The sequence below is a fragment of the Elaeis guineensis genome, chromosome 3, assembly GCF_000442705.2.
Source record: "Elaeis guineensis isolate ETL-2024a chromosome 3, EG11, whole genome shotgun sequence".
Lineage (NCBI taxonomy): Eukaryota > Viridiplantae > Streptophyta > Magnoliopsida > Arecales > Arecaceae > Elaeis > Elaeis guineensis.
In genome coordinates, this window is record NC_025995.2 from 110,913,578 (window position 1) to 110,931,652 (window position 18,075).

The following is an 18,075-nucleotide window of genomic DNA, read 5'->3' on the forward strand; positions in this document are numbered from 1 at the left end:
CCATGGACGGGGAAAATTTCGAGGTCGAGGCCATGGTCGTGGATGTTTTGGTTGGTCGAGGTATGATAAATCTGAAATTCAATGTCGAACTTGCAAGAAGTTTGATCATTATTCATCTGAATGTTATTAGAATACTAACAATGATGGAGAAAAAGTTAATCTTGTTGACAACGAAGAAGAAAATGAAGGGCATGTGTTGTTGATGGCCTATAATGGGTCAGATGCACCTCAAACCGTCACATGGTTTCTAGGCAAGGGAGCTTCAAATCACATGTGCAGAACAAAGGAGTTTTTTGCTGAGCTTGATGAGAGGCATTGTGGTAATATCACTTTTGGAGATTTATCTCAAAGATCTATTGAAGGCAAAAGTAAAATTTGTTTGAGCTCAAGAATGGGAAGCAATTGTGCATTTTTGATATTTATTATGATCCTGACATGAAAAGTAATATTTTGAGTATTGGGCAACTACTTGAGAAAGGCTATGATGTACAAATGAAGGATTTGGCTCTTAGCCTTTGTGACAAAAATAATAATCTTATCCTCATATAAGAATGGCCAAGAACAGGATATTTTCTCTGAAGTTGAATGTGAATGAAGCAAATTATCTTAAAGCAGCATAATGGACAGCACCACACTTTGGCATCTTCGATATGGGCATCTTAATTTTGAGGCACTGAAGCTCTTGGAGAAGAACAACATGGTGATGGGACTACCAAAGATTGAATGTTCGAGTAATTTGTGTGAAGTGTGTGTCATGGAAAAGCAGCAAAGGAAGCCTTTTCAAAAGTACAAATCAAGAAGAGCATCTCAACAGCTTGAGCTGGCACATTTCGATGTGTGTGGACCCATCAAACCCATTTCAATTGGTGGTAACAGGTACTTTCTAAATTTTATTGATGACTATAGTGGGAAAACATGGGTTTACATACTAAAAGAAAAGGAAGTCTTGACTAGATTCAAAGAGTTCAAAAATCTGGTTGAAAAGCAAAGTGGCTGCCCTATAAAATGTTTGCGAACTGATAGAGGTGGTGAATACACCTCACTGGATTTTGAAAATTTTTGTAAGGAGAATGAGATTGTTCACCAGGTTACTATGCCTCAAACACCATAGCAAAATGATGTTTTTGAGAGAAAAAATAGAACCATTCTTAATATAGTTATACATGTTGAAAGAAAGAAGTGTCCTTAAAGAATTTTGAGGAGATGCTGTTGTTTGCTCTGTTTATTTGCTGAACAGGCTTCCAACAAAATGAATTGGAGACATGACACCAGAGGAAGCATAGAGCATGTGCAAGCCTAAGGTGGATCACTTGAGAATCTTTGGGAGTATTGCTTTTGCCAAAGTGCAAGAAGAGAAGCATATGAAGTACAAAGACAAAAGCCAAAAGTGCATCTTGTTGAGGTATGGCGATAATTCTAGTGGCTACAAGTTGTATAACCCTGCAACCAACGAAGTTGTGATGTTAAAAGATGTTGAGTTTGATGAAGGGCAGATCTAGAATTGAAAGAACATTGACTAGCAGAAGCATATCTCTGTAGAGGAAGAAAAAGTGCAGAAAATCGACACTTAAAAGAGAGTTGAGGAAGCATCATCACCCCCTCAAGTTGGCATTCAATCTGGAAGAGATGACTCGAGCAGCTTGGGTGTGAGAAAGACCAAAAGCATCCAAGAAATCTACAACTCTAGCCAAATAGTTGATATAAATTTAGGTGAGGAATTTAGTAACTTATGTCTTTTTGCATGATTTGATCCTTTGACATATAAAGAAGTTTTCAAAGAAATGAAGTGGAGGAAGGCAATGCAAAAAGAAACTCATGCTATAAAGAAAAACAACATATGGGAGCTTTCTTCACTTCCTCAAGGCCACAAAGCTATTGGAGTGAAGTGGGTGTACAAGACTAAAAAAAATACAAAAGGAGAGATGGAGAAATACAAAGCTAGACTGGTCTGAAGAAGTTTGGCATTGACTATGAAGAAGTTTTTGCTCCAATAGCTCGGCTTGAAATGGTGAGGTTGCTTATCTCATTAGTGGCTCAACAGAAATGAAAGTTGTACCAAATGGACGTAAAATCAGCTTTTCTTAATGAAAATTTTGAAGAAGTGGTCTACGTGGAGCAACCACCCGGCTTTGTGATTGAAGGACAAGAAGAAAAGGTGTACAAGTCGAAAAAAATACTTTAGAGGCTCAAGCAAGCGCCAAGAGCATGGAATTTCAGAATTGATGATTATTTTGTTCAAAATGATTTCACTAGGTGTCCATATGAACATGCTTTATACTTGAAGACTAACTCACATGGAGATATTTTGCTTGTGTGTCTTTATGTAGATGATTTGATCTTCACGGGCAACAATCTTTCAATGATTAAAGAATTCAAGCATTCAATGGAGAGTGAGTTTGAAATGACAGATCTGATGGCATATTTTTTGGACATTGAAGTAAAGCAAGATGAAGAAGGAAGTTTTGTGTCACAAGAAAGATATGCCAAGGAGATCTTAAAGAAGTTTTCTACGGAAGATTGTCAACCTATGGACACTCCAATGGAGTTCAGCATTAAAATAAGCAAGGATGGAGAAGAGAAAGCTGTGAATCCAACTTATTATAAAAGTCTTGTGGGCTGCCTGAGGTACTTGACATGCACTCAACCTAATATACTTTTTGGTGTTGGTTTGGTAAGCAGGTATATGGAGACTCCAAAGACTTCTCATTTACAAGTGGCCAAGAGGATTCTTAGATACATCAAGGAAACAACAGATTATGGGCTGATTTACTCATCCTCGAATACTATAGAGCTTGTCAGTTTTAGCGACAGTGATTGGGTCGGATGTTGTGATGATCGCAAGAGCACTATAGTGTTTGTTTTTTATCTTGAAAAAACTATATTCACTTGGTCTTCAAAGAAGCAATCCATTGTTGCATTATCAACTTGTGAAGCAGAGTACATAGCTGCAGCTTCTTGTGTTTGTCATATGGTTTGGCTGAGAAGATTACTTCAAGAATTGAAGTTGAAGTAAAAAATTTCAATCAAGATTTATGTTGACAACAAATCAGCCATTGCTCTCGCAAAGAATCCACATCATGAATGGTCCAAGTATATTGATACTCGTTTTCATTTTATTAGGGAGTTTGTCAAAGCAAAAGAAGTTGAGCTGGTCCATGTGAAGACAAGTGAACAAGTTGTTGATACTTTTACAAAAGCTCTCAAAACTGAAGCCTTCTAATACCTCAGGAAGATGCTTGGAGTTAAGGCTCGAGGAGGAACAAGTTTAAGGGGGGGGAAAAATGTTGGAATCTAAATTTATTTTTAATGTTTTGACGGAGTAGTTTGAAAGTATTGTTGGGAAAGAGAAAATATTTAAAGATTGCTGTGAAAACTGAAAAGCCACATGTGCTAGAATTTTCTGTCTAGTCTATAAATGTGTAATCTGGTGGCTGGGGAATTATTAAAAAAAAAAAAAAAACTGTTAAGCCTTTTCCTCTTCCCTGTTCCTCTTACTCGTACCACACATAAATACTTCTTCTGCCTTCATATAGTGCATTTTCTGACAGAGAATTCAATGTAATATGTCAATGAATTTTTCTCCACAAGGACTTCGGAAGTTATTGCAATGTTCTTATTTTTATCACGAACTCTCATGTTTGTTGCACCTCCCGGTGCTTGCATTGCAAGGACATGGTCACCACACAGAACTCACGCTCCACTGGTAAATATTTCTGTACGATGAACTCCTTTTTTTCTTTTTTTCTTTTTGACTCGTTCCATGAAATTGGATCTTCGCCTGGTTGCTTTTTTTCCTGTGTCTCCAGCCGCTCTTGATCTCTTGGATATCATCGGTTGGCTTTTGCAATTCTGAGATGATGATGAGGTGGGTCTTGTCGAATGATATTAAACTTGCAGCCACTTTTGGTCTGTTGGGTTTTATCCTTCTCTGAATCTCACTCATTCGAGTCTGCTTTGGAGAATCAGTCTTGCATCTACTTGGAAAGCCCGACAGTGGCCTGAGGCCGCTTGGAGTCTTCCGTTCCAATTCCAATTTTGTTTGATGGAGACATTAAACAGCCATGAATCATTTTGATTTTGGCTGTCTGGTGATGTCTAGTGATTCCCTAATAGTTCCCCCACGGCTCTGGCTACCAAGGACTGCTGAAATGTTCTGCTCTCTCTTTTAATTCTGTATTTCCTAGTTTCTGTAAAAATATTTTCATCCCTCTTTTGTGCATCTGAATTTGCTTTCTATAATAAAGATAGATGAGTACTGGGACCACACACAATAATCTCCTTTTCACTCAAAAAAAAAAAAAAAAAAAAATCAATCAACAATCTAAGAGGGATATCTTGTGGGCTGGTCCCTCCATCCTTATGTCATTCCATGTGGGAAACAAACCTTGAAGGCCTTGATCAGAGAGGAGTTGAGTCAGGGGAGGGAATGGAGAGACGAGGCCAGTAGTCTAAGCCCAAAGTTTGGTATACGAGAATGACCTTCTGAATGAGTTATAGTTATACCTAACAATACGATCACCTCAGAAATATCATATAAATTTTCAGTGCATTTAAATTCAAATTTTGCTAAAGATTTAAATTATTTTATAATGATTTTGGCTAGGATTGTATAAAGAGATTAAAATATCCTAGACTGTTAATAGACAAGGGATGATGTTGCTAAAAATAACTTGTCAAATACACGCCATTAACAAGTACAAATCAGACCGATAAAGATGACCAGCCAAAATTGCAATGGAGAATGCAGATGAGCCCATTTCCAACCAACTAGTTCTACCAGGAGAACATTGGGTGTCTGTGAGGTTTATTCACCCACAGCTGCAGAAGTATGCTCCTCTTGCATCAGAATTGTTCGGTGAAACCATCAATTTCTGCTTAATCTGATCATTCGACTTCTTCAAGAAATCATGATATTTTGATCATATATTCTCACAACTTTGCTACCTTGTTGTTGGCAATTGCATTCTGGAGAAGCACAAAGCAGGTGACTCACAGGATTGCATTTCAGCAATCAGGGGCCATGGTGCAGTTTAATTTCAATAGTCTAAATTATTATACATTCTCATATGAGATTGGAATGGCGTATGAATTCTTATGGGTCCTTCGATTCAGAGATCATATTAATCTGTGGCTCGAGGACCTTCTTCTTTATTTTCCGGATGCTAGAGTTGACGCATATGATAAACGGTTCACCTATAACTAGCTTCTCTGACTTGCTTCAGTAGGAACTACAACTAAATCTTGTGACTCTTTCGTGCAAATCCAGCGATCAGCACGTAGATCAACTTGTTGCTTGATGTTATAATTGAGTTGTGCTGCAGCACATTAAGATTGCATGTACAATCACGAAAAAGATTTGTGGATCGTAAAAACGCATACACAAGAATACGCGAAATGAAAACCTATTCATGTTGTCTAACCAAAACTTGAATGCTTTCCCCAGATAAGCCACATATCAAAATGGATGCACAGAAAAATCACTTGCATATAGTTTTTATTTTTCTACAAGATAATAGGCAATACTCATCCATAAAAATTACGTGGCAAGAAACCACCTGAAACCTATCATCACAGGCAGCTCAGAGGACTTCAGTTTATTATCTCGCACAATGGGCAGCTAAGGTGAAATTTGTTTTAACTCTTACCTCGTGCTGTAATTCCTGAATGTTTCAGGAGATTTAGAAAGCTGGTAATAAATTTCAAAAGATGGTTTTGGAAATTGACTAGTCAATTGACCAGAAACGTGGTTTCATTATATAGCATGCACAAAGCAAACTAGGTGTTCCAGCGACGTCAAATCAATGCAATCTTGGTAAGCTCATCATGAATTTTGCTGGTAGAATAGTAGGCGTCATTTATATACCTGATTGAAAGATGCATCAAAATGCAGTGATCGAATTTAAGCTTTCCAAACGGTACCAAACAAATCAATTCTAAAATTTCTTTCTTCTTTTTTTTTTTTCGGGGGGCCGGGGGGGAGAGGGGGGGGGGGGGGGGGGGTGTTGTGGGGTGTGGTGTTAGAGAATTCTAAAATTTCTTCAACGGACCATGACACCGGTCCTGGATAGGGCTGGAAGTGGGCTCGGGCCGGCCTGAAGCCCATCAGACCGGCCCGACTTCGGGCCGGACTTTGGGCTAGGCCTGAACAGTTCAGGCCGGGTTTTGGGCTGAATTTTAGAGCCCATTTATCTTTCGGGCCGGGCTCGGGTATACTTTTGGCCCAGCCCAGGCCCGGCCCGAAGTTCAGCTCATATTTTTGACCCGAAGTCGGCCCGAATCCAGCCCGTACCCAGCCCATTAATCCATACCCGGCTCTCCCTTAAATTTTCTAAGTTTTTTGGTTAACTCTTCGACTATTCGTCTTCGGTCTTCCGACTCTTCCCAAGAACCCAAAATTTTCTTTCGATGCCCTAGCCGCCAAGCATCGCTATCTTCGTCTTCTTCATCGCCGACAAGGATATCTCGTCTTCTTGCATCGCCTACAACGGTGTCTCGCCGACAAGGCCATCGATGTTCGTCGAACTTCCAGGTAGCCTTCATTGTCTTCCGACTCCCATCTTCCACTAAAAAATAGAGTCGAACGGCGACGCTCAGGCGGAGAGATCCCTCATCATCCTCCATCTTCCGATTTTTCTCCATCACCAACTCCAAGATTTCGTCTTCCCTATCTTCCGATTTTTCTCCATCTTCTGATTTTTATTTTTTATTTTTTATTTTTTCAAAGATAGGATAGGGTTCTTGGATTCTCATGTGATGTCCACGTTTAGAACTTAACTGTTGCTTGAAAATATCATCTTTTAGTTTGCATTCAGATTTTGGGCCGAGTATTCAAATTTTTTGTTTCATCTTTTAGTTTGCATCTAGACCTAGTTCTGTTGACTGTTGTCAAGAATATGAAAATGTGGTGGACTGTTTGCTAAATTAGCCGATAAAGTTGGTAGGGATCAATTCACACATAGAGAAGAATTGGACCTGAAAAATTCTTAGGAGAGGTTTTAGTGGATCTGTTGGCGAGATGACTGGCTTCTATGTCCTTATCTGTAATAGGAGAATATCATCTTTCCTGGCTTTTGCTTTAACTTTCGATAGTCCGTTTACATGTTCAGGATTTATAGATGTTTCAATCTGTTGTTGAATGATTTTTACATCTTTTCTGGGTTGTTTAATGCTGGACGTATTATTGAGAATGATTTTTACTCTTGGATGGCATTAGAAATTTTTCGAGCAATACTCATATTTGGGCGGTACTGGGAAGAAAAGAGATTCTACTAATTAGAGGTAATTTTAGGATCATAAAATTTATAGAAGTACTGGATATGGTGGCCTTCGTGGCTCTGTCAAATTGGCTAGCCTTTAGTATTGCTGTTTTTATTTTATTTATTTATTTTTTTAACAATTACAATGGTTGTTCATTTCACCTGAACTTTGGATAAAAAAGATCGATTTCTAGGTAGATTGGAGGGTCAGCCTGTGGATATAAAAAATTAAGAAGCCATAGAATGCAAGTGAGGCAGGACTGGGTGAGCTATTCATTGCTATTTTGAATTATAAGCAAATGATCTATCCTATTGAAGAATAATGATTGTTACATTTGCTATTAGAGTTCATCATAGGAAATCACTAGATCATTGTCAATGCTACATGAGAATCTAAAGTAATGTTACATTTACCCACAAATTTTTATTTTTCGTTGAAATCCTCATTATGTTTCAATGTTTCATCTAATCTTTTAGATTTTTGACTGATATCAGGCGCCATAAATTTTATATTCTCTTTTAGCCACGTGCTGCTATAGTGGTATTAAGTATTGGTTGATCGGTTTATAATGCTTTTTCTATTGGATTTTTTATTTTGATAGTTTTGATTTATACTGTAATTTGATATTAAGTGGTTCTTTTGAGTAATTTATAAAATTATTTATGCAGATTGTTGTACTGATGTCTGAATCTAAAATGGGTGAAAAATGAGATTGTGGAATATATAAGGAACGAAGGTGACAAAAATGAAGATAATTCTGAAATTGATTGTGACAAAAATTCTAAGAAAAGATCTTGGGTATGGATTCATTTTATCGAGAAAAAAAAATCTGATGGATCAATAGCTATATGCAAATATTATAAAAAGGCATTAAGTGGTAGTACGAAAGGAGGAACAAGTCATCTTAAACGGCATCTTGAAAATATTTGCAAGAAATATCAAAAGAATCCAGTTAATCAAATGTTGATAGTAGCAAGTTCAAAAGATTCGGTGAAGTCTTTTAAATTCAATCAAGAAGAGAGCAGAAAATTGCTTGCAAAATTTATCATATGTGTCGAGCTTCCATTTCGTATTATTGAGCATCCTATTTTTTCAGATTTTATGAGGTCTGTTCAGCCGTTATTTAACATTATTGATCGTAAGACAGTAAGAAATAACTGTATAACTTTATACCAAGCAGAAAGAAAAAAATTATTTGATACATTTAAGAAATTAAGTTCTCGGGTTAGTTTCACTACTGATATTTGGACATCAAATCAGAAAATTGGTTATATTTCTCTCACGGCACATTATATTGATTCTGACTTTATTCTGCATAAGAAGATAATTAGTTTTAAGAAACTACTATACCCTCATACAAGTTTTGCAATTGAAGATGCTATTGGAAAGTGTCTTCTTGAATGGGAACTAGATTCTAAAATATATGCTATTACTTTAGATAATTGCTCCACAAATGATGCTATAATTAGAAGGATTCAAGATCATTTTTTCTTATGGAATGTTATTTAATGGGGAGTATAGTCATATTAGATGCTGTGCACATATATTAAACATTATGGTTCAGGATGGGATGAAAATAATTCATGAAGCTATTGAATGCATAAGAGAGATTATTAGATATGTATCTGCATCTCCATCTCGAATGCAAGGATTTAATGAAATTGCACAACATATGAGACTTTCTATTAAAAAAGGGCTTAATTTGGATATTGCTACAAGATGGAATTTCACTTATAAAATGTTGACTGATGCAATTACTTATAAAGATATTTTTATTAGATATGAACTGAGCATTCATGCATATGTCCTAGCAACGATGAATGGAAACAAGCTGACGTAATTCTTAAATTTTTAGAAGGCTTTCTAGATGCCACTAAAGTATTTTCTGGTTACAAGTATCCCACATCTAATTTCTACATAAAAGAAGTTTGGGGAATTAGGGCTTTATTGATGAATGAGAGTGTTGATACCAATGATAATTATGATATACTAAAGCAGTTAACAAATGAGATGCAAAAGAAGTTCAACAAATATTGGTCTCAGTGTAATATTTTATTAGTTATTGCTTCTATTTTGGATCCGAGGTCAAAGTTGATATTTATAGAGTTTTATTATCAAATGGCATTTGATGCAGAAGAGAGCAAGAAGAAGATTGATGATATTCGTACTTGTCTTTATAAATTTTATAATGAGTATGCAGATACAACAAGAGTGCAGCCTTCTATAGGTTCAAGTGAGCTAGCAGCTGGTTTTGATGGACAAAAGGATATAAATTTAGTTTCTACTTTTAATTTGAGTAAAGTAAAATTTGGCATGGATTTTGTTCAGTTTAAAAATCAAAGTTCTTCGAAAAGGCCAAAGAGATCAGAGCTAGATAGTTATTTGGATGATGATGTACTTTCTGATTTGAAGGACAAACAGTTTGATATCTTGACATGGTGGAAGAGCAATGCAGTAATCTATCCTATATTATCGAGAATGGCAAGAGATATTCTCGCTATTCTAGTCTCTACTGTTTCATCAGAATCGGCATTCAGCACTGGCGGTAGAGTTGTAGATCAGTATCGGAGTTCATTGAGCCCATCTACTGTTGAGGCCTTAGCTTGTACTCAAGATTGGCTTCGTGAAGAATATGATGAAGGTATATAAATATTTTAAATTTATATTATATTTTTTATTTGCTTATAGTATTTATATTTTGAAAATTTATGATTGATATATATGTTAACAGTTACAAGTAGCTTAATTGTGGATGATGGCACCCCAGAGCAAGCCAAGCAGTAAAGTTGGAACATGGATGTAATATTATATAAGCATCTTTAAAATTTATTTTAATCTATATGAAGTTACAGATTTTTATATTTAAATTTTTTCATCTTTTAATTATTTAGTTTATTCTAAATACAGATTTTGATGACGACGAATGAATGAAGATGGAGATTGCTTGTATTTTGGTATAAGCTCATCAATCTCTTTCTTTTAATTAAAAATTGGTGTGTGACAAGTGTCAAACGAGATGGACACTAATGATTGATCTCATTGCCAAATCAGCTCAATAAACAGATTTTTCTTTGGGCACTAATGAGGCTATTCCATATGAATTGGCTGTTATTTTGCAGGAAGACTGTAGTGGGAAAATTAGGGAAAGAAGACTGTACTAACAAAGAGATCTACATGCAGATTTTGTTCAAACTGCTACTTACTTGGGATTCTTTAAAAGTTGCTTCCTTCAGAGAGAGGAGTTTAGGAACCTGTCCTTTTCTTGCCTCTAACTTGTACCACTGCCGGTGCAAGTTTGCAACAGAATTTTCTTAAGCAAGCTGTAATCATAGCTTCTAAGGCTATCTTTATCGTTCAAAAATTGTTTGCTTGTTTTTATTTCCCCAATATTTGTAGTAGTAGTTTGGTGGCCAAGTAATTTCTTACAATTCAAGTAATTTCTTACAATTCAGCAATTTGATTTCTTGTGCTTGAGAATTGAAATATTCTGGTAATGAACATAATTTGTAGTTAATGGGTTCCTGAAGGACTGGGTGCACATGAAACATGCTGAAGCTCTTTGGTCTGCTGCCTCCTGTTCTTCTTTATTATAGTAGCTTCAGATGGTAGGAATATGTGAATGTTTTGACACTGCCATTGTTTTATAATTTTCAGCAAGTAGGAACTGCATTATGTAGTTTTATCTGGGATCTGCAGAATGAACTTCATTTTAGAAAGAATTTTAGTAAATATAGAATAGTGATACAAACATTGTAATACCTCCCTATGTCACTATATAATCGTTGATGTCAATTATTGTGATGTTAAGTTGTTCATCATTGTTTTAAGACAAATCATTTGTTTCAGATTTGAATGCTTTTGTTAGTGCTAGTAATGGATTGGATTTAGGTCTCGGATCTGAATACATATTCAGTAATCCAGATCTATATCCAATCCTTAGAAAGATTGGTGGTTTCTTTACAGATTCCAATCTTTGAATTTGAACCTCCTAAGAAGGTACCATGCTTGAATTTTTTTCCTGCCCAAAGGTACCATGCTTGAATTTGCCAGCTGTGTTGCTCATTATAGGATGAAGTTGATAAGCTTCTACGTGCAACATTTAGCAAACGGGAGAGAGCCATAATTAGACTCTATTATGGCATAGGCGGCAAATGCCATACGTGGGAGGAGATCAGCAGGCAATAAGTAGAATCTCAGAATGTGTTGTTTTCAGAGGTTAAACACAGCCACCCCTGTACTGCACCTAATCAACAGACCTTACACCCTACAGTGATATGAAATTAGTAAACTTTGTTATCAGTTCGGGCCAGGCCGATTAGGTTAGGGCCGGTCCGATTGGGCCCGGGCCAGGCTCGGGCTTGAGCCCGGACCGGGCTCGGGCCTCATGTTTTGAAAAATTTTCGGGCCGAAGCCGGCCCGAAGCCCATAAAAAATTATGGGCCAGGCTCGGGTAGGGGTGTGGCCCGGCCCAGTTCCAACCCTAATCCTGGATGAAGCGTATGGTAAAACTCTTAATTTCGCTAATACAGCAATTCCCACGGACTTACAGATATAACCGTTGCCAAAACAACTGCGATCAAAAAGTACACACGTCAGTAGTCTAAAGCCAAAGGAGATCCCTCGATGCAGTAACCATAAATAAACTACCGCAGTTACGCTCCCTTGCTTTCATAAAATACAATATAATCTAATTTTATTCGATATCATCCATGGAAATTATAAAATGTTGGGGTTTTTCATATTGGGAGTGCTGGCAAACCAAGACTTTGGCCAAGCACAACGGAACATCATTTACATGATTAAGTTGGATAAAATAATAGCATATTCTAAGCATTTAAATGTAATACTCGATAAAATAAAAGTTTGGGTTCAACTTCAAGCAAGTAGAAAACAGATTATGGACACATATATTGTTATATTTATTAGTCATTTTAAAATGGTAAGGTGGCACATCTAGAACGCAGCAATCGTGTGCACTCAGGTGTTCCATTAAAACACGAAAAACCATCACTCAAGCCTGCATGGATACTGGGATTTCACTCCAAATAAAAAATTTGTCCGAGTCAAAAATATTATCGACTTCCACGTGTCAATAAAAACATCAAAACTCCCTTTGCGTATTTACAAGAGCCATACTGCATATTCCAGCTCATCCTAACGGTAGAGAACACTGAATAAAGAGAGATTGACGGTAACACTGTTGAACCTCAATGATTGAAAAGATTTAAAGAAGGAACCAGATAAGAAACCAACAGCTGTCAATAAACCTCGATTGTTTACTTCAAGTTTGCTACATATCTATTCGCATATTAAAAGACAGCACCTGCTGATTCATTTACAGCCCCTTCATAATCCATACTGAAATTACAGGTTACGCTGACTGATGTCAACATGTTAACAAAAGGCAAAAGCATCACAAGCTCCACTGAGATTTTGTATGACTTCAACTGTTTTCCTAATGAAACTTTATACCTTCATATCTATGACCATAAAGACCAAATGAAACTAGGCCCACCCCCCCCACCCCCCAAAAAAAAAAAAAAAGCTTTGAAAGCTCGAAGTCTTCCCTGCGTCAGAAAGGTAATCTGCAAAAGGATCAAACTCACTCTTCTACTACCTTCACCAGTTCATACTCCACTGCAGATAAATTATTATCCTTCTTCACCGTAAAAGTTGCAGGTTCAGTAACCTCGACACGACCCCACTTGTCGACTGCCAGCCTCATTGACCCCTTGAACATATCAATCTTTGCATTGCGCAGGATCACAGTCGCATCAGGTTTCATCACATCAACTGTCAATTAAGACAAGCAAAGACTATTCCAGTCACACAAGAAGATTGCATGCTTTCAAGAACTAAACATTAATGGATGAGTTGATGCTGCATTCTAGAGTTTTAGAGGTTCTCGTTTCATCATATTATAAGTACCATAAGCTAGAAACTGTAACATTATGAACTGCCAACACCAAACCAAAGAAAGATGAAACCAACCTAAACACAATCTCTAATGCTTCAAATAGGAAAAAAACTCTTCATGACTTTATGGTTCTCATAAGCAGAATTGCAGGTGGTGATTGGTCAAGTCAGGTTGCATTGCCTCAAAATGCACATAAACCACATACATGTGCCCATATACAAGCACATAGGTACATATATCTACATTCATATAGAGGTGCAGTTATAATATAAAAATGGTGTGAAGAGGGGAATGTAAACCCACCAAATTTTATACTGGTGATCAAAGTTGAAAATCTAAACTGTTGCGTATGATGTAGAAGACCAACTTACCCAAAAAAGAAATAAACAATGTTTTGGAGACAACTAGTGTATGCATCAAATCACCCCAAAATAAACACACTATGTCACCCTATGGTAATATATATTCAGGGCAACTTGAAACCCAGGATAGGGTATCCAAAACACAATCTTTTGTATGGATGTTTTAGGTTTTCTCGGTCACCAATATCAAACTTGCAATGGGTGTAAAATGTAAAATCCTAATTTTAAAACTGTATATTAAAACCGCGACTTGAAGCCAACCCACTTATAACCAAGTTAAGAAGGCAGACATAAACCTGACCAGCATATTTCATAACAACCTGAAACCCATCCATGCAGCCGATAAATTAATTTAAAGGACAAGACCGAGCCATTGTTGAGGTGTTCACTTACAGTAGAGGCTTGTGGAGGCCTTCGTCATAGCCTTGCCGCATTTATAGAATTACAGTGGCCCATGCTTCCATGCAGTAGCATCGAGTCATAAAAGCCAGTCAGGAATGGAATTAGGGAGGGCAGACATGGGGTGTGTGAGTGTGTGAAAGAAGGGAGTGGTGGGCTTCAACCCTATTGAAAGAGAGAAGTGTGAGGTATGCCTTCCAGACTACCCTGACTCTTAAACTATTTAATGCCTCAACTGCCCCCTCTAACCATATAAGCCCAATTGGCAAAACCAACATGACAATGAAAACCTTTATCTAAACCTGATTATTTTAGGCAAGTTTAAGTTGTTAGGTCCGGTTTAAAAAATTGCCACTCCTACAAAGGTGCTTTCATTGATGAAGAAGTACAGGTTTTAGTTAAAAAATTAAATAGACACTAGCTGCTTAAACTCAATTGAATTTATTCAGAGGCTTGAGCATAACAAAACCAAAATTGTTCATGCGGCCATGCACATATGTGCCTCCTGTATGTATGCAAGTGTATCCACAACATTAGAATATTCAGGATATGAAAAAAAATTGGAGGTAATGTAATTTGTATAGATAATTAATATCTTAAGCATTAACAGAGTCTTTATGCAGAATAAAAAAGATTTTCATGATTGACCTTAACGAACTACATTATACCACTGAATACCATCACATGTGTTCCTTGCAGTTTAACTGCAGTATCCTGTAGCTACTTAGACATTTCCCTTACATGTTAAAAACTGAAGACTTGGTCCAATGGCTGAAGCTGTCAAATGATATGTCCAAAAAATACATATATGCAAAATCCACTTATTTGTTCTTTATATTTCAGCAGTCATGCAAGAATATCTTTTTTTTTTCCTTGTGAGAGAAGATGCAAGAAGGATATCCCTCAGAAGCATATAAACAGAAGTTATCAGGAATCATGCATTGCTCATGGACACAACACAAAACAACAGGAACAAGTTGCACCATTTTACCGAGTTCACCAGAGCTAAAGCCTGCATGTAGATGGCCCTTCCTACAAGTTGTGTATATTCATGCCCATATACGAATCAAAGAATGAAACTAAATACCATAGAATGAAACTAAATCACAAATTTAGCAAACTAAAAATTTTAAAAAGTATCTCACCCCTACAAGTTTATAGTGGAAGTCAATTTGTTTAGTTAGGAAATTTTTAAGTAGTTCTGATTGCGGCTAAGTACGCGTACACCAGTCATGATATACTAACTAGTCAGAATCCACCAAAATTTGTGGATATCTTTGATCGATTACTTTTGTTTTTCTTTTCAACTCTTCCAATAATTTTTCTCCCAAAATTGTCTTACTTTCCAAATTTCCAAGAATTCAATCCCATATGGAACCAAAACTTGCTCTGATCCTGCAAATAGGCAAAACTGCAGAAAGGGGCATTCATTTTTCTTATATATATATATATATGTTTCCTTTTGTTTTAGAGGATCAAGATGGTAGAGCATTTGTTGAAAACAAAGCCATAACATCCGCATCAACTCCATCCATTCGATGTAGGTCTCCAACGCTTGTAGGTCTCCAACGCTCTAAGGAGCATTCCAATAAACACGAAAGTTTGTAGGTCTCCAACGCTTGTAAAAATAGAAGATTAAAAACAATGAGCTTTTGATGATCCAAGGTGGCACCTTCCTGCTGCCAATGGTCATGCAGGTCTCGTGTACGTATTCGATCAACATCTATATAAGAAAATAGAAGGCTTCCTGTGCTGTTTCAGAAGTAGAGATTCCCGTACGTATAAAAAGACCATAATCGAAGGAATCTCTCTATAAACCCTAAACAAAAACCAACTAAGAGATCAAATGCGAACCTAGCGTTTGCATACGAGTTCTTTCCGATCTCAGGATCAAGAGACCACCTTTACGGCCTCCCATGAGTCTCCGAGGCAAGATCTAAGGGTCCGATCTAAAAATCTAGATTATAAACTCCATGAAGAAGATTTCGATGCAAACAATGGCTTGGAATGGGAAAAGGAAAGGACGACAATCGAACCCTGGTCGTTGCGGGCGGCGAAGATGATGGTGCCGGTCTCGTCGCCGACGAGGCACTCGGCGATCCGTGTCTGGCGGAGGTAGGCGGAGGCGGCGCGACCCTTCTGGAGCACCGTCTCGGAGCTAATCACCTTGACCGTAAGCGTGTGGCCGCTCGTCCCGGGCTTCAGCTGGTCCACCTTCGTGAACACCGGCTTCCTCATTGCCGGCTTCGCCGCCCCTTCTCCCTGCTGCTGCTGGCCCCCCACCGTCGCCATTCCTGCACCCGCCGAAACCCTAACCCTGGAAAATTTCCAAAAACCAAATCAAAACCGTAACCCTAACCAGGAGAGACAAGGCGATGGAATTAAATAGACGTCTCTCTCTTCTTTTGAAAATTTAGGACCGGATTGGGAAAGAGGAACGGGCCAGGAAGAGCTTTGACCCAGACTGCGTTCACCATTCCTCTCGGAACAGTTTTATATCGAGTCATCTAGTCGTGCCTCCACTGATGGATGGTTATGATCAATTTCTTTCCCGATGGATCGTGTGGCGATGAGGGAAAAGTTGCATTATTTATCCTATGCCGGGGTATAACTTAATAGGGCTCGTGAATGGTCGACGGGCCACTCTTATTTCTACGTTCAATACTACGGGCCCAACTATACAATGATTCCAAACAAGCCTGACGTGGCATAAGGAAATTGGTCAGAATTGTTGGATTTTAGACCACCAAATAAAATAATGATTCAAAATTTCAAAACTTTTTACTTGATTGATAGTGTAAACACAGATAAAATATACGATTAACCCTGATTAGTCATTTTCAATGCAATATCCAATTTTTTTAATCTCACCATACGATGTAGTGATGTTTTATTGAATGATCCAAAATATATATGATAAAATAATTTTAATTAATAATTTTTTGATAACTAATATAAATTTAATATAAACAATAATTCATGCCATGCCAACTAGTTGGAGGTAAAATAGATCTCATTCGATACCATCTGCAAGTCATTATGAATTCATTTGATTTACGAAAAATGAAGAAAAGTATCAATTCTTGAAAAATAAAGAGAAGTCCTCTTATTTAATTGAAATTTTAAGAAAAAAAATAAAAATAATATCTTCTCATGTGTAAACATTTTTCATATTTATGGAAAGTAGAAGATGAATTTTATAATTTTTCACAAGATGGAAAGTAATTATTTTTTTTTAAAAAATAGATTCATGACTAAAATTTTATAAAATAATAATGAATGGTTAGGATAAAATACTGAATAATAATATTAATATATTATTTATATTAATATATTATTATACTTATATTTATCTTAATAAATTTATTTTATTAAATTATTAATATTATATTAATATAATAAATTATTTTAATTTAATACTATATTATAATATATTAATATTACATTAATATTAATATAAATGTAATATTATTATTTATATAATATTTAGGAGAAAAAAGGTATGATTTTGTATTTATTAAAGATATTATGGATATTTTATATAATTTTTTTATCAAATATATATTTTTTTTATGATCAATTAAATATATTTAAATTATTTTTTAAAAAGTAATCTAAAATTATTTTTAAAAATTTATTTTTTAGATAAAATTTTTTTTCCCATGAACCGTGCCCAATATTTACAAGAGTGCTCTTGGTTTGGGCGTAGGTACACCGTACACCAATAAAGAGCAATCTAGCAAATTCCGCGGTCAATAGACCAACCACGGGCGACTTTTCGTGTCGGATTCCTAGTGGTGGGTCCACGTTTACAAAGCAACGCGTAAGGTTTAGTACTTAGTAAGTCGATTTTGTCCATTAAATTATCAGATAAGAGGGGGTGAGTGGATGATTTATGCCAAAACTGTCATGATGGTCATCAGAATAAGACTACCGTCTAACTATCAAGGTAGATTACCGAAGGACATATTAGAATGGATTCCTTTTTCCCGGTATAAGATTACAAGAATCATTTTCAAAAGTTTTGAGGGCTTTTGTTGACCGTTGTCTAACCTTCATCACGCTGCAGTGATGGTAGTGCAAAGAAAATAACAGTTACTATTTGATTTTTTTTAAAAAAATAAATTTGCAAGCTGAATT

At 36.6% G+C, this 18,075-nt stretch overlaps 1 protein-coding gene and 1 pseudogene across 1 annotated transcript; one reads left to right on the forward strand and one right to left on the reverse strand.

Moving 5' to 3' along the window:
* The first annotated feature begins 7,937 nt into the window (after positions 1 to 7,937).
* Positions 7,938 to 11,134, forward strand: LOC140856130 (zinc finger BED domain-containing protein RICESLEEPER 2-like; annotated as a pseudogene).
* A 1,643-nt stretch (positions 11,135 to 12,777) lies between these two features.
* On the reverse strand, positions 12,778 to 16,350 carry LOC105040945 (uncharacterized protein At4g28440). The gene is made up of 2 exons (XM_010917706.4): positions 15,972 to 16,350; positions 12,778 to 13,050 (listed from the first exon to the last, which is right to left on the reverse strand). The coding sequence occupies exons 1-2, from the start codon at positions 16,225 to 16,227 to the stop codon at positions 12,860 to 12,862; spliced, it is 447 nt and encodes a 148-aa protein (XP_010916008.1). The 5' UTR covers positions 16,228 to 16,350; the 3' UTR covers positions 12,778 to 12,859.
* Positions 16,351 to 18,075: the final 1,725 nt, after the last annotated feature.

What these genes read in the sequence shown, in the direction of transcription:
- LOC105040945 (XM_010917706.4), bottom strand. Translation starts at nt 16,227, where the DNA reads ATGGCGACGGTGGGGGGCCAGCAGCAGCAGGGAGAAGGGGCGGCGAAG. An exon ending in CGCCGCCCGCAACGACCAGG is followed by an intron (nt 13,051 to 15,971) that starts GTTCGATTGTCG and finishes CTTAATTGACAG; the next exon opens with TTGATGTGATGAAACCTGAT.